A 26,235-nucleotide genomic window follows, 5' to 3' on the forward strand; every position below is an offset into this window, starting at 1 on the left:
CTCGCCTAACATATGCAGTAATCTACTGGTCATTATTTCTATGAACACAGTTTAGTGCTGCTTCAACAGCTGTAGCAAAGGGAAGGAAGAAGTCATGGCTTTGCATCATTTTAGTAACAACTGATGTTAACTCCTTTGGGGTCCATTCTTTATTTCCTTCTGAGACAGTGTGATGGACAAGGCAAAGTCTGCTATTCCAGTTATAAGAGGAAATCTGCTCTGTTCACTGACTTTCTTTGAAAAATAATGTAGCAGTAATAGGCTATGTACTTGTGTGAATGAGTAGAGCATCAAGTACAATTTGCATATTGTACAGTCCGGTTGATGTCAGTGGAGTTACTTAACAGGGAAGAATTTGAGCCTATGTGGCTAAATTAAGATATATTATAAAAAGGTTTTTGGGACCGCAGAGTTTTTAATTAACTGTGATATTGAACTCTTTGGGTATAATAAAGCTGCTCAATGTACATTGTTGGTATAAAATCTGATTAATATGCTATTTACTTAATGCATGAAAAATCAAAGCAACGGAAAACATTGCATCATATTGACATGATAAAACTTCTGTTGTTTTGATTTGTTTTTATGGATGAAGTATAGGGGAAAGCAGACTTTGTTTGTTTGTTTGTTTTAGGGAGATTTACTGAGAGAAGTTTTACCCTTCACAAAGCATCCTGCAATTCCTCTGATTACTTTGTGCACTGATATCTCTGCTAAAATGCTTTTGGCTGCCACCAAGGGTAAGTGACCACTTGTCAGTCACAGTTCTCTGGACTCTTGGTAGTGCTAGAAAAAGATCATAAAAACATCTGGAAATACAGCAATGACAGACCAAATCAAAACTGCATTAAAAATTTAGGAAAGGGAAGTGTACATGAAGTGACAAATGCAAGTTAGTTAGCAACTAACAATTGTGCCACTACAGAGGCTATTTTCAAGAATGATGTGTTGTATTTTCTTTACACAAAGAACTCCCATATTCTTACCATCTAAATTCCCTCAATGTAAACGAAGGGAAAAGATTAACAAAAAGACTAAGCAAAAGTCCCACATTCCCCATAAAAAGCTGCAGCAACTAAAAGCAAATTGGCTGCTATTGTTGCACGCAGACAGAATTAGTTCATGGACAGTGAAAAGTTCAGTGTACAACAATGACCTTTGTTTTTCTAAATACACAGCAAGGTGGGGAGAAAAGCATTACCAACGCCTCTGCTAGCGCACCTTTCTTGCATCATTGATTTAACATTCAGTGAACCTTACAATCTTGAGCTTATCTAAACCTCTCATGCTTTCAGATGTGGCCTGAAAATCTTTGTTTCCGTATATCTCATGTGACATCCAGTACTTACATATTTTTCCTGCTAGAAATCTCACAACAACAGAATTTTTCACAGTAATTCCATCCTTCCTGATCTGCTGCTGGGCAGAATGAGATGGAAAAAGCTTTTCCAGACATTTCATAACTTAATAACGGTGTGAGACTGACACCAAGGGTAACTCTCCATTGCAAGAGGGGTATGAATGGGGTAGCTTGTGTGGGCATAGCCACACTAGTTGTACTCTAGATAGCTCGGTAAAAATAGACATGAGGAATCTATGGTATGGGCTTCAGCACCAGCCAGACAATAAATATGCACCCATAGGAGTCAGGTGGGTTGTGCAACCCATGCTGAAGTCCACACTCCTCACCTCCATTTTTGATGAGCTAGCCATAGTACAGCTGGCATGGTATGTCTACATGTGCTTCAAACCATATCCTTGGCTGCAATGGAGACCTGCACTAAAAATGGACAGAAAGCTTTCCTTCTAATCAGTGATCCCATACTGCATAGGTACAGCAAGGAGTTTTTCAGGTGGGCATGGAGAAGTACTCCACGTTACTGTCACACCAGTTTTCTTCTGCATTTGATGCTTTCCCTTTTTGACCTCTTGCTTGCATGCCACTGGCTGCAGATTCTAAGTGGTTGCATGTGGTCTTCTTACTAGTTCTGATTAGTGTGCCTCCTGTACCCTCTTCCTCCTCCCCACTACTGATGTCCACTGTTGTATTACCGAGATAACTTCTGTTAGCCCCTCTGCTCCTATCTCCTTCACTTCCTCCCTTCTCATCCTTTCCCCTCTACAACAAAGGCATCCTCTAGTGGGGCTGTCAACCCTTCTCTCTGCCCAAGTATACACTTTCAGAGAGTAGGTCAGCCAAGGATGACTGTTGGGACTACCCAGCCCGGAGCCTCCTAGTGGGAGAGCAACAAAGGGGAGATGGAGGAACTGGAACAAGGAGCAGTGGAGGGACACTAAATAAAGGTAAATGTTCCATTTCAGTGGTCAGTCTCCCGCATCTTGGTCTGTGTCCCCTTCCCTTCCATGAGTGCACTAGAAAGGCAGGAGTCATTTGTCTTTTTCATTATGCATGGGATTAATCAAACTCTGTCCAGTTTGTCATTTCAAAATGAAAAATGTCACCCCCATTAAAGTTCCTCATGTTTGGTCTATGCAGAAGGTAAGTCTGTTTAGTAGGTGATTTTTGTATCTGATTGTAATAGTTTACATTCTTAGATGGCTTTAACAAACAGGTAAGGCTGTGCTGTTAACATGGTATTCTTCATAAATAGGTGGGAGATCCATATGGTAACACATAGACTAACATTTTCTCCTTTATATTCACTAATGAACTAGTTAAGTGATGTTTATGTTATCCTGAAAACTAACTTTTAATGCTCAGATCCTTGGTCTCCTTTTACCTTGTCCATGACAATTGATGGCACATCTAGCAAAAGGGATAGAAATGTAGCCATGTTAGTCTGGTGTAGCTGAAGCAAAATACAGGACTATGTAGCACTTTAAAGACTAACAAGATGGTTTATTAGATGATGAGCTTTCGTGGGCCAGACCCACTTCCTCAGATCAAATAGTGGAAGAAAATAGTCACAACCATATATACCAAAGGATACAATTAAAAAAAAGAACACACATGAAAAGGACAAATCAGAACAGAAGGGAGATGCGGGGGGGGGGGGGGGGGGGGGGAGAGGTAAATGTCTGTGAGCTAATGATATTAGAGGTGATAATTGGGGAAGCTATCTTTGTAATGGGTAAGATAAACAGATATTAGACAGGATCACAAAGAAAAAACAGTTTCTTGCCATTTCAACCAGAAAGGACATTGTCTCAACGACTTAATTACTTGCATCCTGCTTCAAAAGCCTTTTAAAACTGCACTTGAAAGGGAATCCTCTGAACTGTTATTCATGCTAAAATTCGACACTTTGCACGGGGGTCTTAACAAAGACTCTAGGGTATGTCTACACTACCCCGCTAGTTCGAACTAGCGGGGTAATGTATGCATACCGCACTTGCTAATGAAGCCCGGGATTTGAATTTCCCGGGCTTCATTAGCATAAGCGGGGAGCCGCCATTTTTAAATCCCCGCTGCTTCGAACCCCGTGTAGCGCGGCTACACGGGGCTCGAACTAGGTAGTTCGGACTAGGGTGCCTATTCCGAACTACCGGTACTCCTCGTTTCACCCTAGTCCGAACTACCGGTACTCCTCGTTTCACCCTCGTTTCACCTCGTTTCACCCTAGTCCGAACTACCTAGTTCGAGCCCCGTGTAGCCGCGCTACACGGGGTTCGAAGCAGCGGGGATTTAAAAATGGCGGCTCCCCGCTTATGCTAATGAAGCCTGGGAAATTCAAATCCCGGGCTTCATTAGCAAGAGCGGTATGCATACATTACCCTCCTAGTTCGAACTAGGAGGGTAGTGTAGACATACCCCTAGTTATCTTACCCATTACAAAGATAGCTTCCCCAATTATCACCTCTAATATCATTAGCTCACAGACATTTACCTTCCTCCTCCCCCCCCCCCGTATCTCCCTCCTGTTCTGATTTGTCCTTTTCATGTGTGTTCTTTTTTTTAATTGTATCCCTTAGGTATATATGGTTGTGACTATTTTCTTCCACTATTTGATCTGAGGAAGTGGGTCTGGCCCACGAAAGCTCATCACCTATTAAACCATCTTGTTAGTCTTTAAAGTGCTAGCAAAAGGGGGCACTTACAAAGAGATTTGAACCTCTTTTGAAATTATGGTTTTGTTTTTTAAATACAGAGGGGCATATTATGCGCTGGAATACTGGCTCATTCCTGGAAGATCCTCAAGATGAAAATAAGGTGAGACTGAAACATTTTTTCCACCTAAATAATTCACCGTTCACATATGGAAGGTAGAGAAAAAATGGAATAACAGTTCACTATCCTGGGACCAGTCAGTCCACTTTCTTCCCAGCTACAAAGAGTAAGCCTAAACCTTTGGTTTGAATTGTCTATTTTAAACTATGGACAACACAAAGAACAACAGTAAACTGTCCCTAGCATAACTCCATTGTAGAAAGTGGAGTTGCACTAGGGATGAATTTAGCCAAGTGGCTTCATGCACACTGCCTTTAGCTTGTTTTCAGGGTTATCATAACCTCTCATCTTTTGAGTCTGAAGACAGCTTGCTTCATAAGGACACTGTGGGGGTAACAATTTTAAGACTGCATAGCAGACTGAAATGTGGCCAGTTATGTTTGTGTGTGTGTGTTTGCTTGCTTGCTTTCCTCCCCTCAGCAAATAAAGCAGCAGCTCTACTGGCGAGCTCACTCCACCAAAGTGGTCAGCCTATTCTATGAGGAGGAGAAAAACCTGGTGGTGACAGCCTCCACGGATGGTTCTGTCAGGTACAGAGATGGTTAACATTTGTTATTGCTTTAGCCTGTGGATTCTCTTTTCCCAGAGCCCCCCTTTTTGCCTGACTTTTGTCTAGCTCAGAACTGAAATAATTTTAGGTATTTGTTTTGGCGAGGAAAAAAATCAGTTCTGCCTATGCACAGCTTAACTTCAGACATAATATGTCCATTCTTTTCTTTCCCAGAGGTCTTGGATCCTTTTTTTTTTTTTTAAGTTTGAACCCCACCAGTCTCCTGAAATGTGCAGAGATGGACCACCACATTTTTCTTCTAATTCTGTGAAACTGAGCACATAAAGAGAGGTCCAATCGTTTTGGAAATGAGCTCCTTTTTTAATTCCATTTTAACTTTCTGCAGGTGCTTGTCAAATTAGTATGTCAGGTTATTTTGCCTTATATGTGATATCTTGCAGATTTTACCATAGCAATCTCAGATTGAATAAACATGCATTACCGCCCATTATGCAATCTGCTCTTAACAAAAAAAGGGCATTTCAAGTTTCTAAAATAAAATAAAACCTAGGAAATTTCACTTCTAAAAATGTGTTTTTATGATGGCAGTTTCTCGCTATAGAGCAGTTTAGGTTGTTTTGAAATGCCTTAACTCATTTTCATACTTTACCATTTTTACATTTAATGTTAGCCTTGGCACTGAATGTCTTGGTTTTAGGGGTTTTATATAACATTCTTCTAATGTTTTTCTACACTTAATTTATTTAATCTGAAATATACTCTCAACCTTAACTCTGATATTGTCTTATGACTAGCCTACTATACATGTCAGGGGTTATTAAATTACATAACATTCCAAAGGCACTTCATTTTCTTCCAATTTCTAAATCTGCCCATTTTTTCCATCTCTCTTTCTGCACCTTTAGGCTCTGGCATGCACCAAGTGGACATTATGTTGGTTACTTTGGACAGCGGAGGGTGTTTGAATTATCAGAATCCAGTGATATGATTTTGCCTTGTGATGTTAATGAATTTCCCACTGTAATCAAGGAGGACAGCAAGTACATGGAAAAGAAGCAGAAGTTTGAATATCCTCTAGTACTGGACAGAGAAAAGTAAGCTCATAAATATTTGTTTACATGTGCAATGGGGATTATTAACAAATACATCACACTTTTGGGAAACCTTTAGGACATGTACTTTGCAAACAAGCTTTATAAAATTCCCGTGAGTTCGACTGTATCCCCATTTTACAGAAGAGTAAATTAAGGTACAGTGATTGAGAGACTTATTCAAAGTCATACAACAAGCAGCAGAACCAGGACTGGAGCCCTGGAATTCTCGCTAATTCTGTGCTCTGGCAATAAGATGATCACAAAAGTTAATCAGCATTTATGTATTTAATGAACACTTTTGTTAAGTTTGGGAAATTGTTTCCCTCTTTCCCCTAAAAGCTGACTGAACCATCCAAAAAACAAATCATCCCCAGATAAAACTTTTGCATACCTGAACTCCACCCAAAAATGAAGCTGATTAAAAAGTTAAAGCAAAACCAGAGGAATTGTAGAGTAATGGGGATGGCTGTGAAATAAAAATGCATTGTCCTTTATTTTCTGGTATGTGTGCATAACTCAAAACTGAGAGTTTCAAAGTTGACAGGAATGTGTTGTAATGTGATATGAGGGATGTGTTACAGGTCCCAAGTATAGCCTTTAGCAAAGAAGGAAAGCAATTCAAATGGGATGATAATTACTTAGACTTTTGAACTGATGAACACTTGATATGTTTAGTGCATAATACAGCGTCTTATTCAAGTTTTTAGGTATACCTCTTTGCCAAAGCACTTTTGAACACTGAGAATGCTTCAGTGTTAATCACCATAACCATTCAGGATATGTCTATACCAGCACCTTTGTCCGTAAAACTTGCTGGTCAGGGGTATGAAAAAACACATCCCTGATATGTTTTACCAGCAAAAGTGCTGATCTGGACAATAGTGTATCAGCAGAAGAAGCTCCCTGATGAACATAAAGAATGCAGTTTAATTGCACTGGCAAGAGAGCTCTCTCCTGCCAGCAAGAAGAGGCTACAGGGAGACCTTACAGTGATGTAGTAATACCACAACAGCTGTGCCACTGTTAGACCTGTAGTGTAGGGCTGTAACCTGCTAGCACTTACCAGTAATCATTTTTTTGATTGTATCCTTTGGTATATATGGTCATGCCAATTTTCTTCCACTATTTGATCTGAGGAAGTGGGTCTGGCCCATGAAAGCTCATCACCTAATAAACCATCTGTGACGGCTTGTGTGGGTGCGAACACCCCCTCCCAGCGGGCAAGGGGGTTCAGCGGACCCGCCGCCTGGCAGTTCGAGTGCGTTCACCCGGCCACGAGTCCGGGCCAGGGACCAGCGGACTCGTGGTCCCGATTCCCCTGGGGCGCTCCCGGGGCCCCAGTCCGCCCGGGCGCCGAGGCAGGGAGATGGTGCCGCCCCCGGCGGCCTATCCGTAGGCCAGGTCCTCGCCGGGGCAATCGAAGTGAAAGGGTCTTCACCCCTCTGGTTAGTCACCCCCTGCGGGGTTACGTGGGTTGGGGTTTCGTGGTAGGGAGGGGGATGTGGGGGACCCGGGCCCGCCCTCTCCACCGGGTCACAGCCCGGGGCCCTAAGTGGGGGGGGGAACGATGGAGGCATTCCTCCCACGACAGGTGGGGTTTATCCCCGTAACGCACCTGTCCATGGGCGTCAGAAGGCCTCCGCCCCGGGCTCCTTCCACTCCCCGCTACCCTCCGCCCCGTTGGAGGGGGTCCCGCAGTCACTTACCCCGCCCGAGACGTCGGTCTCGTCCCGTGGCCGTCGTGGGGGTTCGGGTTCGTCCCTTTGCCTTCTCCAACGCGGGGGGGGTTCCCCCTGGCAGCTGAGTGCCGCCTCTACTTGCTTCACCCGGCCGCTTTTCAAGCGGCCCGGGCGAGGACGCCGGGGGCGTCAGTTCCGCCCCCTGGGCGTCCTGGCGTTCCCCGACGTCACGGCCGGGGCGTGCCGTCCCGACGCCGGACCCGCGCTGCTCCGCCCAAGTGGCACGCTGTTCTGGCTCCCCGCACCTCGGCTGCAGCCGCTCCCGGCCCCTCCTTCCCTGCCGCGGGGTTAGCCGCCCCTCCTCCGGCGGGGTTTCCCCCCGGGCCCACTCTCCCCTGCTCCTGGGGCTGCCTGCCGGCCCGCCCGGCGACCTGAAGGGGGCGCCGCCGGCTCCGGTTCTAGTGCGGACCTGCGGGGGTCCGTCACACCATCTTGTTAGTCTTTAAAGTGCTACATAGTCCTGTTTTTGTTTCAACTCTTCCCAGTGTGAGTGGTCCTACTGAAGTCAGTTCAATAACCTATGAATAAAGAACTTGCCTGGATGTGCTGACAGGATGAGCCCTTAGGCTGTGTTGAATACAGGGACATTCACTGAATACAGAGCCTGGCACCCTCCCTTTCCTGGGTTTCAGAGTCTGCGGTCCAGCCCAAATCCCTAATAGCTTCACTGCTAGTTATAACCCCTCAAATCCAATCAATTGACCTAGGGTCTAAGACTTGGTGCTGCAGGTTTTTGTTTGCAGTGGAGACATGCTGTGTTAGATGAGGTTACAATGGCCAGCTGATGTAACATTATGTAGAGAGAGCACATTGCAGTAACTAGATTGGTGTGAATTAGAATCATAGAACTGGAAGGGTACGTCTACACTGCAATGCTATTTTGGGATACTGAGCATCCCGAAATAGCTGTCTTTACAGCAAGCCCGTTATTTCAGGCTCGCTATTCTGACATCTCTATAAACCTTATTCTACGAGTAGTAAGGGATGTTTCAGAATAGTGCTTTATTTCAAAATTTGGCACTGTGTAGACAGTGCCAAATGATGAAATAAGCTATTTCCAAGTAGCGCTGAAATATAAGCAATTTGTGTAGCTCAAATTGCATATCTTATTTCAAGTTAGGGTGTAGAGTTGACTCAAGAGGTCATGAAATCCAGTCCTCTGCCCTCATGGCAGGACCAAGCATCATCTAGATCAGTGTTTCTGAAAGTGTTCCGTGGAACTTACCAGCGCTGCGGCCACAGAGCCTCGGGGCTCCCACTGGCTCCATTTCATCCTTTGTAGCCAAGGGGAAAATGGTGGCCCAGACCACGCTGCTTCTCACGGCTCCCCTTGGCTGCAAAGGATGAAACAGAGCCAATGGGAGCTGCGAGACTCCTTGGCCGCAGTGCTGGTAAATAAACAAACCGGGGTGGCCAGTTAATGTGTTGCTGAGAGTGATTCCGTGGAACACTTTCAGAAACACTGATCTAGATTATCCCTGATAGATGTCTATCTAACCTGCTATTAAATATCTCCAATGATGGAGTTTCCATAATCTATTACAAGTAAATTATTACATGACAAACCTATTTTTGTTTGCAAATATTTCTCCCAAAGGCTAGATTTTTGGCTTATTTCCCCCCTATTTGTAATAGCTGAAATAGTTTATGCCTGTTTTCGGCAAGTGGAGGTTAGTGCACTGTTCATTTCAACTCGTTGCTCTTCTGTCTGCTTGGTCACTTAATCCACATATTAAGTCTGTTTCCTTATTGGATAATTACTCTTCTTCATTCATTATGCTATTGTTTCAAATAATGAATTCATATAAAGGTATCCATACAAGCAATAAGCACTTCTCAAATGTTCGTACACATAAAAAAGGGTCCAAGCATAGAATCATAGAATACTCGAACTGGAAGGGACCTCAAGAGTAGGACCAAGCACTGTCTAGACAATCCCTGATAGATGTCTGTCTAACCTGCTGTTAAATATCTCCAGAGTTGGAGATTCCACAACCTCCCTAGGCAACTTATTCCAGTGTTTAACCATCCTGACAGTTAGGAAGTGTTTCCTACTGTCCAACCTAAGCCTCCTTGCTGCAGTTTAAGCCCATTGCTTCTTGCCTTATGCTCAGAGGCCAAGGAGAACAATTTTTCTCCCTTCTTGTGACACCCTTTTAGATACGTGAAACCCGCTATCATGTCCCCTCTCAGTCTTCTCCTTTCCAAACTAAACAAGTCCAATTCTCTCAGTCTTCCTTCATAGGTCAAGTTCTATAGATCTTTAATCATTCTTGTTGCTCTTCTCTGGACCTTCTCCAATTTTTCCACATCTTTCTTGAAATGTGGTGCCCAGAACTAGACACAGTACTCCAACTGAGGCCTAATCAGCGCAGAATAGAGCAGAAGAATGACTTCTTGTGTCTTGCTCATAACACTCCTGTTGATGCATCCCAGAATCAGTTTGCTTTTTTTTTTGCAACAGTGTCACACTGTTGACTCATATTTAGCTTGTCGTCCACTATGACCCCTACATCCCTTTCTGCAGTACTCCTTCCTAGACAGTCGCTTCCCATTCTATATGTGAGAAACAGATTGTTCTTTCCTAAGTGGAATACTTTGCATTTATTCTTATTAAACTTTATCCTATTTACCTCAGACCATTTCTCCAGTTTGTCCAGATCATTTTGAATTATGACCTCATCCTCCAAAGCAGTTGCAACACCTCCCAGCTTGGTAGCATCTGCAAACATAATTAGCGTACTCTCTATGCCATCATCTAAATCGTTGATAAAGATAGTGAACACAACTGGTCCCAAAATAGGCCTCTGCAGAACCCCACTTGTTATGCCCTTCCAGCAGGATTGTGAACTGTTAATAATTACTCTCTGAGAATGATTATCCAGTCAGTTATACACCCACCTTATAGTAGCCCCATCTAGGTTGTATTTACCTAGTTTATTGATAAGAAGATCATTCGAGACCGTATCAAATGTCTTACTAAAGTCTAGGTATACCACATCCACCGCTTCTCTCTTAACCACAAGACTTGTTATCCTATCAAAGAAAGCTATCAGATGACTGAACCAAGCAGGGGTTCAGAATTCAAATACATATTTGCAAACATTGGCCTATATTCCCAGCTGTGAAAGTAGCTAGGGTGCCATTGACTTACTGAAGAATTTCAGTGGGTAGCATTGGGTAAATTTGTTTCAACTCTTCTCAGCAGTGGAACAACAAGATGCAGATCCTTAGCTAGTATAAATCAACATCACTGCATTAATTATAAAAAGGGTTAAGTGGACACACACTAATTGAAGATCAAGACATGCATGTTTTCTCCTTATAATTTGGGCTGAGGCCCACTAGTCTGGCAACCAGTTGAATCAATAGTAAAGGTCTGCATTGCCTTGTTACAGTGTGTACAAACCCCACACTAGGCAACAAGGTGTTACAGGTTTTTTTATGGCTCAGCTAGTCCCAGCATGCTACACCTGCAGTAAGTGCTCTCTCTGCTGGAAGAATTAAAAGGAAGGAAAGTAGGTCATTTGTGTGGACATATCTACATCCCTCACCCAAGCACTCATCTTACAGCGAACATTGCCCCCAGGGGTAGATGAGAGAAAGAGGCCCAGGGAGGAAGCTGGTGTTAGCAAGTTACAGCCTTACACTATAGTGTGGATCAGTGCTTTGAGTTTGATCCACTGGTAGTTGATTTACTGGTTCTAAGGAAGATCTACCATATCGACTGCAGATCACTGTGCAATCAACCCCCATAGTCTACCCCGATGAGAAGAATAAGGTAAGTAAATGGGAGTTTCTCCCATTATGCTCCCCACAGTGAAGACTCGACAGTAACTCCACCTAAGGTATGTCAAGATCAGCTACGGTATTCGCATAGCTGGAGTTGCATGTCTTAGGTTGACTTTCTGTGGTTTTGTAGATATAGGCTTAAGCATCTTTGGTTGCTAGACTACTGGTAGCCCAAAGGGCACTAGGCCAAAGCCCAGTGGAGTGGGAAGTGTAAAGACTCCCCTCCCCTCCCGTCAACTTCCTTGGCCATCAGGAGTTGCAGCCATGACCACTAGGTCACACTCCCCATAGTGTTTTAGATGGACAGTAACATTGAGTCACTATAATACAATGAATTGGAGCGTAGTCTTGATAAGCAGTGGTCTGTCCATAAACATACCTACCAGCCTGAAAATGGCAAACACATAGGCTGTGTCTAGACTGGCCAGTTTTTCCAGAAAATCAGCCGCTTTTCCGGAAAAACGTGCCAGCTGTCTACACTGGCTGCTTGAATTTCCTCAAAAGCACTGACTTCCTACTGTAAGAAATCAGTGCTTCTTGCGGAAATACTATTCTGCTCCCATTCAGGCAAAAGTCCCTTTTGCGTAAAGCTTTTCTACAAATGGGCCAGTGTAGACAGCTCAGATTTGTTTTCCGAAAAAAAGCCCCGATCGTGAAAATGGCGATCGGGGCTTTTTTGCGGAAAAGCGTGTCTAGATTGGAAAAGCGTCCGTGCCAATCTAGACGCTGTGTTCCAAAAATGCTTTTAACGTTAAAAGCATTTCCAGAAAATCATGCCAGTCTAGACACAGCCATAGTGAAAGAAAATTAATCCCACCTGTATTGGAGAAGTGTTAATTAAGTAATATCTCCTGATATTTAAGCCCCTACATTAAATTTTATTCTGCAAAGATACAGAAGGAATTACAGTTCAAAGTATTTGTGTTTCTAAACTAATTGAGTGTGTGATATTGTATGTTGCTTTCTGTTCATTAATATGATTCCTCCCCCTCCTGCCTGTCACTTGTGAACAGATGGAAATCATTAACCAGATCATCCTTACTTTCAAAAAAGCCTAGACCCTTCGAAGTGGATCAAGATTTCAAGTTTTTTAAAGCCCTAGCTTCTCCTAAGGTAGATGAAGAGACATGATTCATTTGCATCTGTTTAATGCAATATTCTGGTAGATGTTAACATTTGGAAACTAGTCCAGAACAAATCTTTGGGGCTTTTCTGTAGCAAAGGCTAGAGATAATGAAAGGCATTTGTGCAAGTCTTCTGTAGGGTTTCAGTTTATGGGGTCTCACACTTCCAATGCATTCGAGAGTCTAACCTGTACTACTTAAGAAGGTAAAGTTGAAAAGAGAATTGGGCTGTGGCGCCACACGATCATGTATGAGGAGACTGCTCTTGTCTTCACTTACGTTGATAATTAATAGGTACCCCTGAAAGTCTTGTTGATAAGTGTTGATACAACCTTACTTATTTGATAGGGGACCATGCCAATCCAGCTCAGCATATTTACCTATACTTGAAGATGTGTAAGGACCTAGAGGTCTGCACAGGCACTTTCAAAATCACATGTGAGCACCTGAGTGAATTAACATTAATTCTGTGATGCTATGGGTGATGAAGCTAAGAATCCTTGAATTCAAACCTGGGATATATGAGGAAAAATTAATGAGGGAATTTTTAAATGTTGAAGATGTGAATCATCTTAACCTATAACAATTGCATATGCACTTAAATTATCTACCAGAGGATGCTATAAAACAGATTTAATATAAAATTAAATTAGGGGGTTTCTTTAAAATGCAATTTGATTTTTGCACAAACCCCTTTTTCAGCATTTTATGAAAACCTCGCGATACGTAATTTTAGATATATTTTTTCCTGTTGCATGATCATAAATTCTGTTCCTAGTGGGAAATGAGTACCTTATCATATAAGGCTACTGACCTCTACTATCGAATACACGGGATCTAATAACCTAGGTAGCTTTTAGCTGTCAAACCAACATTTGCACAAATATGGCCCGTCCATCAGCAGAAATACTATTTTGTTCCACCTATTATTTTTCCTGATAGGCAGCTTAAGAGTAAAGGGTTGCATGCTCAAAGAGAGAGATCTCCTGCCTGCAATGAAGCTGTCACCTGGGACTGAGGTCCCTTGAGAATTGTCAGCCCATCATCCCATGGTTAGAATTCAACCCTTCTTTAGCAGCACCCACCAACTAACTCACATCCTTACAACTGACTTAATACATTTGGCCCTTGTTAGCATATTTACATTTGTATAAAGAATGCCCTGAGTGGTTTTAAACATTTGCAATATGCAATCTGGCATGTCTGTTTTCCCCAGATTTCCAGTGTTGGTGTGGTATTGAAGTTAAACATGTTTTAAAAGTTGTTGTAATCAGTCTGTATGTCTAGACTACAGGCTTTTGTCGACCGAAGTTTTGTCAACAGATACTGTCGACAAAGCTTCTGTCGACAAAGAGCATCTAGACTACATCCAGTTCTGTCGACAAAGCAAGCCACTTTGTCAACCTGACAGTGTGGACGCAAAGGACAGTGTAGATGCAAAAACGCCTTCTGTCGACAGAACTCTGAGGTTTACAGCCGTTGACAAAACTGCTGAGTACTGTCAACGTTATGTCGACAGAACTCAGCGGCAGTGTAGACACAGGTATCATTTTGTTGACAAAAGTCCACTTTTGTTGGCAAAACCCTGTAGTCTAGACACACCCTCTGAGTAAAAGTCCTCTCATCAGTCTCCATTTTCTATGAAACAAGCAGAACCGCATCCCACTATTTTTGGACAAAACCTCCTGGGTAATTTTTATATATGGCAAAAAACAAAACTGGATACAAACCAAACTATTTGGTGGTATTTTTTTTAAAGTAGATGTGGAGTTTTTTTTCCTTTAGTAATATGGAATGAATATTACCTATGCAGATTTATGGAACCACCACTAGATGTCATTTCTACCATCATGCTGTTGGTCTGTAACTGAAAATATGTTACTCTGTTCCCTATTTTTCAGGTTAATAGAGAACCTTTGGAAAGTTTCAAGTCAGGAAACAAAGAGACTGGTGTTGTGTTTGGATCTATACCTATATATAGGGTAAGTTCAAGATAATCTATTTTTCTACATCAAGCATTGTCTTTGATATAACAAAAGCTGTTAAAATTAGAAAAAAAATAAAATCACATGCTCTGTGACTTGCTATTATAAACGTTCTGCTTCTCAATTTAATTTCTTTTGACTTGGCTTGAATTACTCCCTATCCATCTCCATTCAACGGTAGTTAGCCTGATAACAGGGCACCTCCTCTGAAGATTGACCAAAAGAGCATTCTGCAAGGTGAGTCTTTCAGCCTTGTACTTTTCCTATCAAAGCTCCTGACCTTAAATTTATGCTCACTCTCTTTTCTTTCAACCAGCCCAATGACCGTTGCGCCTATGGCACAAGGCTTTGGGCAATGTCTGATAATATCATGTCCCACTGAGCATACAAATGCTAAAACTGCATGGGACTTTTCATCTTAGTTCAATTAGTTTAATATTTATATAAACAACTGCATTAGAGATATAGCCCCAAATTCTGCTCTCAGTAACACAACTGTACCTCCAACCTCAAATGATGGGAGAGTGCTTTGATAGCTGGTAAAGAACATTCAGCTGATCTGGCACATGTGACTTTCTTCTGTTTCCAGCTAATGTGTTTTAGAAATTTTCACCTGGCTTTCTCACAGAAAAATCAAATGAAATACAATGGCGTGGGGACTGATTCTGATCTCCTCTTTCTGTGGATTGAGAGCAATTGAGCTCAAGTCAAGGGAGATCCATTGGATTTTCATGGAAGTGTGAGATCAGAATCAGATGTTATGGGTTCAATGAGCTAAGAATCTCAAGCGCATTGTTAAACAGGCTGTTAGTTATCAAGAGAAAATAGTGTGCTCATAGGAGGCTGTTCTATAACTTCACTGCTCTAACTTTTCAAAGGTTCTCAGTCTAACAAGTCTGAAAAAAAAGAAACAAGACACAGCTGACACTATCTTCAAAAGGAATAAGAGTCAAGCACTTGGTGAGGTAAGTGGATTAGCAATTTCTTCACTTTAGTCCCAGAATGTTTGCCTATTTTCACCTTTCTATACATTTCTTTCCTCTTTTCATTCAATTGATGTAAATGCACAGGAAGAATTGTTTTGCTACCTGAAATTAGAAGTAGATTTGATCATGACCAATACAAGCTTGTCCAAAATGTAAAGGTATTCAGATACGGGCCTGTATGTTAGACCAATATATCTGAGAAATATTTAACATTAGAAGATTTACGAAGTGTTGCTTGGATCATTCAGGGCAGGGGGCAGGAGTAAGGGAGGAGCTTAGGGATGTGGAGGTGCAGAAATCAGAGTTGGGGCAAGGAGGGGCTGAGGGCAGGAGGTGGGAGGCTCAAGAGCGGGGGTGGGGAGGCTGAGGGAAGAGGGACTCAGGGGCAGGAAGGCTCAGAGAAGAGGGTTAGGGCAACCATTGGCTACTCCCTGAGGCCAGCTTGGGGAGGTAGCGGCTGTGCAGCCTATCCGCTGGCTGCTCCTCAGAGCTGGCCCGAGGCAGCGGGGACCACTATGACCAGCCAGCTCTGCTCCCCAAGGCCAGGCTGGGGTGGTGAAAGCCCAGGCAATGGCTGCTCTCCAGGGCTGGAGAGCTTGCTGCCCCTCCCCCTGCCCCCCGTGCCCATGGTAATTTTGGAGTATAATTGTCCCTGCTACCATAGCCCTCCTTTTCCATTTGATGAGAAACAATCACGTTCCATGAATATCCCATTGCCTTGGCACAACCAGACCCTGACCTTGCTTTAAGCTATAATAAGAGGAAGCTGCATACCACGTTTGGTGTCATAGGTCTTACCATATAGGAAGAGTTCTTAAATAAACAGACTCACAGACAGACAGACACCCAGACAGACATACAGACCTTCTCAAATACATAGTAGATAACATCCCATCATGTCCAGTTGGGTTCCATAGTGTCTTATCAGGCTGCACTTTATCGCACACTCACACACACCAGCCCATACAAACAGATTACCTAACAAAGCATATGATTAATGAGTGGGACTAGAAGAGAGGGAGAAGCTTTAAGCAATAAAAGACAAGTAATTAACCATACATACTGGAAATCATGCCCATAAAAGCTGGGGCTGCTGGGTATGCCTATGAGACAACAGTTATTTCTCCTTCTGTTCAGAGATAAACGCAGACTAGAACCCTGAAATCTGTTCTCTCAAGTGGTTTGTATTCAAATACAGTAAAACCTGCTCTACCTGGCACTTAACTATCCAGAAAACTTTAGAAACCGGCAAATTTCCTACGAGCTTGGCTCGGGGCTTGGCACGGCTCTGTGGCACGCTGCTATGATCCGACCGGCCAGGAGCTGGGCCGGGCAGCTGAAACCCTCAGATAACTGGAATTTTTAGATCACTGGAACACCCTAATCCCCAAGCGTGCTGGTTAACACAGGTTTTAATGTACATACAAAACCATCCTTATGTGTTCAGATTTGCTTTGGAGCCCAAATTGTTCAAGAAGGGCAAGTTTTCATTTACTGCTTGAGATGCTACTCAAACCAGAAAAACTCATGGCATCACTCTATATTTATATTTAGAGAGAGCTAAATATTAACCATTGCTGAGCAACTTATATAAAAACTGCTTTTTCTCAGAGATGGTTAAACCTCGAACAACTTCTCCTACCTCCACTTTCAGGACTCTGATTCAGTTAACATACTAAAAATGGAAGTATAGGCACAGCAGGGAGAATGGAAGGAGGAGTTAGATACCCTGAGTATCTATGCGGGATTTCAGATGGGATTCTGCTTGGTTGGTTAGCCTTGCCTACTGCTGTAGCTACACTTCTATTTTTATCATGCTAGTACAATCAGAGGTAGCCCTGGCATGTCTGCCTAAGCTGAAAGATTGGCAGGACATGCTATTGTGACTCCTTGTGATGGGCTTGCGGAAGCCCGCACTGAGGTTGGGCCGTTCCCAGCCCCTTGTCCAACGGGGGGCAAGAATGGTGTGAGGAGGCAGAAGGCGTGGCATCAGCTGAAGCCGGGCTGCCCGCGTGCAGCTCTGGCGCGAGGGGGTGGGGCCCAAACAAGAGAGCGAAACAGAGGCAGACGCTGTGACCTCATCAAGGTGAGACACAGTGATGTCATTGGAGCGGGATGCCATGACGTGTTGGCCGGCAGCCACCACTTTCAAAAGGACCCCGACCGCTGCTGAGGGAGGGAATGGTGGCAGGGTGGAGAGACGCCAGGGGAAGCGAGGCACAGCCCCCCTCTCACAGATGGAGGAGACTAGCAGCAACCACCCAGAGACGGACCCTCGGAGGAAGAGGCTGGACACCAGACAGGTGCGGTAGGCTCCCCGGGCATGATGCGGAGCACTCAGGACAAAGGGGGGAGCAGGAAGCAGCCCAGGGCAGGGCAATATTGGCACCCGTGAGCTGATGAGTTTCGGGGAGACGCCCCGTCAGCCGAGTGAGGGCAAATGAACCCTCACTCTTTAGGGCCCTAGGCTGGGACTTGGTGGAGAGGGAGGGCCCGGGTCCCCCTCTGCCCCCTTTTTAAGGGGCACCAGGGGCCAGGCCCCAAACTGCCTTGTTGCATGGAGAAGACCATAAAGTCCTTCATGACACGACAAACACACTGACTCATGGGATTATTTTGGCAGGACATTGAGAAAGGCAGAGGATGCAGTGCCCTTCCGGACTTAGGGTAGGGGCATGGGTCGGACAAAACTGCCACACATGGTGGAGAATGTGGGTATTGGGCCCGCGGGTGAGGGACCAAAATCCCAAGGGAATTAGTGTTCCAAGAACAGTGGTGTATTTGCTAGGAAGAAGAAGGGAGAGTAATCAGGACAGCTGGAACCCACTAAATTCCTGGAGTGGCTGAGCGAAAACCAGTGGTGGCAGCAGCAGCAGCAGCAGGAGACACAGCTAATTCAGCAACTGGCCACCCAATTCCAGGAACAGGAGCGACAACTCATTCCAGAACTGAACGCCCAACAGGACTGTTGGATGCAAGCCGCAGGGGGAGGAGCCGGAGTATCAGGTATGGGGGTCGGCGGTGATGGAGAAGGCCCCCTGCGGCTCTCTAAGATGAGCCCAGGGGATTACCCTGGAGCCTTCTTGACAACTTTTGAGAGAGTGGCGACAGCTGCTCGTTGGCTTCAGGACCAGTGGGCCACATTGCGCCCTACCTGTCAGGACTGGATAAATTGGCATACTGGAGTTTAGCAGCGAAGGATGCCTGCCACTATTTTAAGGTGAAAGAAGCAATTTTAGATCAATTAGGCATAACACCTGAGACGTGCCACCAGCAGTTCTGGCAAGAACGCTTTAAGCCGGGAGAGAGACCCCAAGCGGTTGCTCAAAGGCTCCAGGAATTGGCCTGGCAATGGATCAAACTGGAGCAGAAAATGAGTGTCCAGGTGACCGAGTCCCTGGTATTGTAACAATTCATCCACATCATCCCTCAAGAGGGCCAGAAGTGGGTGCGGAAATACCAGCCCACAATGCTGAATGAGGCCGTCACCCTTATGGAAGCACACATGGCGGCAGAGGGGGATGAAGCGGGCGGCCAAAAGGATTCTGTGCTAGCACCCAAGGTAGGGAGGCCTTGCCTCACTGGGGGAATCGCCGGAAAGGAGAGGACCACTGGGTTACTGGGGGAGTGGGGGAGGGAGAATGAGCCGGGACACGTAAATTTGCACCAGTGTGGCCTGATCGGCCGTCCCTCTTGCGGCCTAAGAGGTAATGGGCACACAGGGGTAGGTCGAGAAAGGGACCACCCCCTTCAGAGCCTGCTTCCAGTGTGGACAGGAGGGACATTATAAGAGATAATGCCCCCTATGGACTGCACTTTAGACCAGTGAGTGGAAAAGAGGCCCCCAGTGACCATGGGAGGAAAAGGAACGAAGGTCGTGGCAACCATGAGAATAGAGGGAAAGCCGGCGATGGCCCTTGTCGACTCAGGGTCGGCTGTGACATTGGCCCGTGCAGACCTAGTACCCAGGGGACAGGAGGAAGAAGAACCCGTGTGGATGAGGTGCATACACAGGGATGTCAAAGCCTATCCGATAGCATGGGTCTGCATCACGGACTGATGGCGGAATAACATCTGGAGGGTCGGGAAGGCCCCCACCCTATCCTACCCAGTGTTATTGGGAAGGGACTGGCTGGGGTTTAGTCAATTGTTGCAGGCCAGGAACCAGCCGAAGGCACAGGAAAAGACCTGATGAACCCCCGAGGAAGAGGGGTTCTTAGCCCTGATAGAGGAAGAGAACCAGGACGGAACAACCCCGCCGACAGAGGGGGACAGCCGGGATGAAAAAATAACCTTGAATGCTGGGGAAAATCCAGACTTCGTGCAAGAACAAAGGGAGGATCCTTCCCTAAAGAATGCATGGGATCAAGCCACAGCGGAAGACAGACAGGAGGAGTCCCCCAGGCGGCAGTCGCAAGGCCCTTATTTCCAGGTACACAATGACTGGCTCTATTGAGTGGCCAGGAGGCCAGAGGGGGACTGGGAGGTACAACAATTGGTAGTACCCGCCCACAACTGCTGGGACGTTTTAGACTTAGCCCATGCTAACCCCTGGTTGGGACACTTGGGACGAGAGAAAACCTTAGCAAGGGTAATACAGAGGTTTTACTGGCCAGAGGTGTACCGGGCTGTCTGAGACTTTTGTGAGTCATGCCCTGAATGCCAAAAAACAGCCTTGGCAGGCGTGCCCAAAGCCTGGTTAATACCACTACTAGTGGTGGGGATCCCATTTGAACGCACAGCCCTAGACTTGGTGAGACCCCTCAAGCCGTCCCGGATGGGGCATCAGTACATAATGGTGGTTCTTGATTATGCAACCCGATATCTGGAGGCCATGCCCCTCTGAAATACTAGAGCCCCCACCCTTACGGTGGAATTAATGAAGATTTTCTCGCAGGTGGGACTCCCGAAAGAGATTCTAACAGACCAAGGGACTAATATTACCTCTCGAGTGATGAAAGAACTGTGCCACTTGTTAAAGATCAAGGCCTGCCGTACCTTGGTTTACCACCCACAGACAGATGGCCTTGTAGAAAGGTTTAATAAGACCCTAAAAGAGATGTTGCGTAGGTTTTTGCAGGAAGAAACCTGTGGGTGGCACCAGATACTCCCGGCCCTGCTGTTCGCCATTAGGGAGGTGCCCCAGGCCTTCACTGGCTTCTCTCCGTTTGAACTGCTTTACGATCATCAGCCCCAGGGAATATTAGATCTTCTGAAGGAGGACTGGGAAGAACAACCCACACCCTGCCAGGGAATCGTACAGCATATCCTCCACCTACAGAAGAAGCTACAATGGCTAGGAGGGTACACCACAATGAATTTTCTAAGAAGCCAAGAAAAGCAGGCCCATTATTATAATAGGATGGCAAGGGCTCTCCAGTTCCAGCCCGGCGACTGCGTACTGCTCCTACTGCCTTCCCGAGAATCCAAGCACTTAGCACAATGGCAGGGGACTTATGAAGTAATTTGGAAAGTGGGAGAAGTGGATTATGAAGTACATCTGTCGGGGCGGAGGAAGGACACCCAGATCTTCCATGTTAATTTATTGAAGAAATGGGTAACCCGAGAGAGCCTAATGATAGCCTCCCCTTCCCATCTCCCCTCCACCCCCGCTCGGAGGACAAACTGGGCTCTTGGTGTAGGGACTGCCTGGAAAAAGATGAGGCCACCTTGGGGGAAGACCTGACGGCGGCCCAACGTCTGCAACTCAAAGACCTCCTACAGCAATATGAATGAGTCCTCATGGCGAGGCCGGGCCGTACGACTCTGGGATGTCACCGGATAATTACAGAAGTGGGGAAGAAAGTGTGAGAGCCCCTCCGGTCCCTACCCCGCAAGGTCTGGAGTACAGTTTGGGAAGAGGTCCAACTCATGAGACAGTGGGGTATCATTGAGGAGTCCCGCAGTGAGTGGTGGAGCCCCACTGTACTTGTCCCAAAACCAGACGGTACGGTCTGATTTTGTATTGACTTCCGATGCGTTAACGCTATTTCCTGCTTCGATGCCTATCCAATGCCCCGAGTGGATGAACTACTAGAACGGTTAGGACACGCTCGGTACATATCGACACTCAGCCTAACGAAGGGGTATTGGCAGATTCCCCTGGAGCCAAAAGCCAAAGAGAAAACTGCTTTTTCCACCCCATTTGGGCTCTTCCAGTTTATAATGATGCCATTCGGCCTCCATGGGGCGGCTGCCACATTCCAGCACGTGATGGATGAACTATTAGCACCTTATGGAGGGTACGCAGCTGCCTATATAGACGATATCATTGTATACAGTACTACTTGAAACGACTACCTCCAGCATCTGGAAGCCATACTAGCCGCCCTCGGGAAGGCGGGACTGACCGCGAATCCAAAAAAGTGTCACATCGCCAAGAAAGAAGTTTCTTACCTGGGATACACAGTAGGAGGAGGAAGGTTCAAGCCTCTTGTGGGCAAAGTTCAGGCCTATAAGACTACCGGGCCCAACAACAAAGCGACAAGTAAGGCAATTCTTGGGGCTAGCCGGGTATTATAGGAGATTCGTCCCCATGTTTGCAACCATAGCTACACCCTTGATAGAATTAACAAGAAACACAAAACCTTCAAAGGTGCAATGGACTCCCCAGTCTGAGCAAGCCTTCAAGGCCTTGAAGGAAAGGCTGACCAGGGCTCCCGTACTAATCCAACCAGATTTTGAAAACCCTTTTTCTTTATATACATATGCCTCCGAAGTTGGACTAGGTGCAGTCTTGGCCCAAGAACAACAAGGGGACGAGCACCCCATATTGTACGCCAGCTGCAAGCTCCAGCCCCGGGAGCAGAACTATGCTACTATTGAGAAAGAGGCACTAGTGGTAAAGTGGGCAGTTGAATCGTTGCGATATTATTTGTGGGGCAATAAATTCCGCTTGATAACTGATCATGCCCCTTTGGTGAGATTACAGTCTATGACAGAGACAAATCCAAGTATTATGCAGTGGTACCTGGCATTGAGGCCATATTGCTTTGAAATAATCCACTGCCAGGGGAATAGACACCAAAACACGGACTTTTTTTCGAGAGTAGACAAACGAGAGAAACAAGAGGGCCCTGAACCCCTAAGGAGGGAGGTGTGTGATGGGCTCGCGGAAGCCTGCACTGAGGTTGGGCTATTTCCGGCCCCTTGTCCGGCAGAGGGGCAGAACAGCATGGGGAGGTGGAAGGTGCAGAGGCAGCCAAAGCTGTGCCGCCTGCATGCAGCTCCAGTGCGAGGGGGTGGAGCCCAAGCGGAATGGAGGCGGACGCTGTGACGTCATCTGGGCGGGACACCGTGACATCATTGAGGTGAGACGCCATGACGTGGTGGCCAACAGCTGCCGCTTTCAAAAGGACCCCAACCACCACTGAGGGGGGAACAGCGGCAGGGAGGAGAGATGCCGGGGGAAGCGAGGCACAGCCCCCCCCCCCACAGACAGAGGAGACCGGCAGCGGCCACCCAGAGATGGACCCTCGGAGGAAGAGGCTGGACACCAGACAGGTGCAGTAGACCCCCGAGTGTGATGTGGAACACTCAGCACAAAGGTGGGAGCAGGAAGCAGCCCAGGGCAGCGCAATATTGGCGCCTTGGGTTCTGACGAGTTTCGGGGAGACACCCCATCAGCCGAGTGAGGGCAAACAAACCCTCACTCTTTAGGGCCTTGGGCTGGGACCCGGTAGAGAGGGAGGGCCCAGCTCCCTTTCTTCCCCCTTTTAAGGGGGACCAGGGGCCAGGCCCCAAACTGCCTTATGGTACTGAGTAGACCATAAAGGCCTACACAGTACGACGAACACACTGACTCTCGGGATTATTTTGGCAGGACATTGAGAAAGGCATAGGACGCGGGGCCCTTCCGGACTTAGGGTAGGGGCACGGGTTGGACAAAACTGCCACACTCCTAAATCCCCCTTTTCCTAGAGGAGACAATTTCTGAAATTGTAGGAGTTTAATCCTTTTCAGTTTGTTATACTCTCTAAGTTTTCACTCTGAATGAGGTAATCTGAGCGCAGTTTGCACTCAGCACCCAAAACTCCTGTTGTAATCAGTGGGAATTCTGCATGTGAGGGCTTGCAAGAATTGGCACATGATGCATTTATAAGCAAGCTTTTGGGACCAGTTCTAGTGACATTCAAGTTAATGGCAATACTTTGCTTTAAGTTAATGGGGAGCAGATCCAGGGCTATTATGGTGGCTGTGAGATTTATAGTAATAAAGATGCAAGTGTTAAACTTTGGACTGAACTTGTTGGCCGCATCATGGAGATGTGGTTTATAATATGTATAAATAGCACAGAAAATTAAGCTGAACAGCTATTGAAATAAACATCATGATGTGTCCTAGAAAAGATGATGTAACAAATATTCAAAAGGAAATCTAACTCTCTTACTCCTCGTAAGTTAGAGTGGAGAACTTCCAAAAAGTCTTTTTTTTAAATTTCTACTATATCTGCTTATTATTTTCTTAGTAAGAAATATTTCCAGTAGTGTATAGATTGTATATTGCTCACTTAGCATGTATACTAGCAAGGGTTATCATACATAACTAAATACTCTGCTTTTTTCAGCAATCTCGTCTATACAAGAGAAGAAGTGCCAAAACTAGCCCTGATGAAAATATAGTTCAGACTTCCACCGCCTCTGTTTCTTTCGTGGGTGTAAAACCCTAGAAACTGCCCCTGCTGTTATAAAAAATAAACCCCTGATATCACTGCAAATTGTATGTTGTCAAAGAAATCATTACTGGAAAGCGAACAAATACAGCCTTTGTGTCCAATGTCTTTATTTTCAGTGCTACAGCAATATTGTGTTAATTCATGTATCAATAGCTCCTGTATCCTGGAATCCACTGTTTTCCAATAGCAATTGATGTGGGAAACACTCCTAAGAGTAAGCAACAGTAGTGCTTTTCCATTGCATGGACTGGCAGGGCGCTATAAACTACAGGCAGTCCCCGACTTACGCGGATCCGACTTACGTCGGATCCGCACTTACGAACGGGGCTTTCTCGCCCCGGAAGTCGGGGCGAGAAAGCCCCGTTCGTAAGCTGCTCCGGTGCCCCTGGTCTGCTGGGGACCGTCCCCAGCAGACCACAGGCTCCCAGACTGAAGCCGCAGCTGCGGCGGGGTCCCTCGCCTCTGAGGCTTTGCCAGAGCAAAGCCTCAGAGGCTCTGCTCCCCGTGTCCCTGGTCTGCTGAGGAGGGGGGGGGGCAGCTAGTGTGCTCCCCCCTCCCCCAGCAGACCAGGCTTTTGTTTTGGACTCTGGGGCAGAGCAGCTGGGGCGCTGCCGATTGGTCCTGCAGCACCGCTCTGGGCACTACTGGACCAACCCGGCAGCACCCCAGCTGCTCTGCCCCAGGTCCTGATTCAGCCGCTGCTGGTCAGTTTCAGCAGCGGCTGAATCAGGACGCCTGGGGCAGAGCAGATGGGGTGCTGCTAGGTTGGTCCAGTAGCACCCAGGAGCGGCGCTACTGGAGCAACCCAGCAGCACCCCAGCTGCTCTGCCCCAGGCGTCCCCAAGTCAGCTTCTGCTGAAACTGACCAGCGCTGACTACAGGAAGCCCCAGGCAGAGTTGCTCTGCCCCGGGCTTCCTGGAATCAGCTGCTGATCAGTTTCAGCAGCAGCTGACTTGGGGACGCCTGGGGTTCTTAAGTTGATTCTGTATGTAAGTCAGAACTGGCGGTCAGTTTCAGCAGTGTCTGAATCTGGACGCCAGTTCCGACTTACATACAGATTCAACTTAAGAACAAACCTACAGTCCCTATCTTGTACGTAACCCAGGGACTGCCTGTATTTGTTGTTCTCATATGATCAGACATTTGCAATCAGGCGATGTGATTTTTTTTTTTAAATCCATGATGGCCTGAATGTTTTGTGTTGTTATATATATTTGTATTATCATTGTGTGTATGCATCTTCTTAGACTTTTTAACCAGGTGCTCTTAGGAAAATGATTTATTTTTATTTTAAAACTGTAATCCTGTGGGTGCTTATCGAGGAAAAACTCCCTTTGACTTCTGCAGTTTTCCCTCAATTAGGAGTGCAGTTGAGTTAAATTAGATATCACAGTAAATTCTCACTAGCTTTCATTTTGCTCTTTTACAAACCCCTTGAAAGACACATTTTTCACTCTTGCTTCTGCTTCTCACAAAGATGGAAACATATGATCTAAATGCAGCACTTACTTAAATTTCCTTTCCAAAATATCTTATACTGCAGTGCATTAGTAGGACTCCATCCATTTTTGGCAGGGTAGCTTGCATGCTACTTTGCAACTTGCTTCTGCAATTAACATGGATTGCTGAGGTCCTTGTACTTAAGTAAAGCATAAAAGAAAATAAAACTGGGGAAAGACACAACAGCTGACAACTGAATTTTATTCATGACTGGGGTGGCAATCTTGTTATTCGTCATACAAGTAAGTTGTGTGCAGAATCCAGTTGAAAGCTTAACCAATTGTGTCCAGTACCCCTGGTACCTTATTTAATATTTGTTTTCTGAGAGTGCCCATAATACGAGGGACTTTCCAAACATATTTTACTTCTTCCTGGGTGAACAATGAGCTTCACTCCTGGGTGCTAGTGCACTAATGCTATGCTTCTCACATTTATTGACCTGTGTTTTCTTCTAATGGCAGTTGGGCTAACCTTGAACTGCTGCAGAGTGTGTGCCTGTTTAGTGTTCTGTATTTAAGAACATAAGAACGGCCATACCAGGTCAGACCGAAGTTCCATCTAGCCCACTATCCTATCCCAGTATTCTGACAATGGCCAATGCCAGGTGCCCCAGAGGGAATGGACAGAACAGGGAATGATC

The 26,235-nt window shown here is 45.8% G+C and overlaps 1 protein-coding gene across 8 annotated transcripts in view; it reads left to right on the forward strand.

Moving 5' to 3' along the window:
• Positions 1 to 24,161, forward strand: part of WDR64 (WD repeat domain 64) — a 118,163-nt gene extending 94,002 nt beyond the window's left edge. The window contains exons 21-29 of one of the 8 annotated variants that reach the window (XM_025181850.3): positions 635 to 740; positions 4,110 to 4,171; positions 4,610 to 4,719; positions 5,606 to 5,794; positions 12,339 to 12,438; positions 14,351 to 14,431; positions 14,620 to 14,671; positions 15,313 to 15,399; positions 23,987 to 24,143. In XM_025181850.3, the coding sequence (XP_025037635.3) occupies positions 635 to 740; positions 4,110 to 4,171; positions 4,610 to 4,719; positions 5,606 to 5,794; positions 12,339 to 12,438; positions 14,351 to 14,431; positions 14,620 to 14,671; positions 15,313 to 15,359 (747 nt within the window). In that variant the 3' untranslated portion in view covers positions 15,360 to 15,399; positions 23,987 to 24,143. Of the gene's footprint in view, positions 1 to 634; positions 741 to 4,109; positions 4,172 to 4,609; positions 4,720 to 5,605; positions 5,795 to 12,338; positions 12,439 to 14,350; positions 14,432 to 14,615; positions 14,672 to 15,312; positions 15,400 to 23,986 lie in introns of those variants that run through there. The other 7 variants (XR_003088174.3, XM_025181852.3, XM_075924833.2 and 4 more) reach the window with 7 other exon arrangements.
• The last annotated feature ends 2,074 nt before the right edge of the window (positions 24,162 to 26,235 follow it).

Source organism: Pelodiscus sinensis, chromosome 3 (assembly GCF_052426305.1).
Source record: "Pelodiscus sinensis isolate ZL-2025 chromosome 3, ASM5242630v1, whole genome shotgun sequence".
NCBI lineage: Eukaryota > Metazoa > Chordata > Testudines > Trionychidae > Pelodiscus > Pelodiscus sinensis.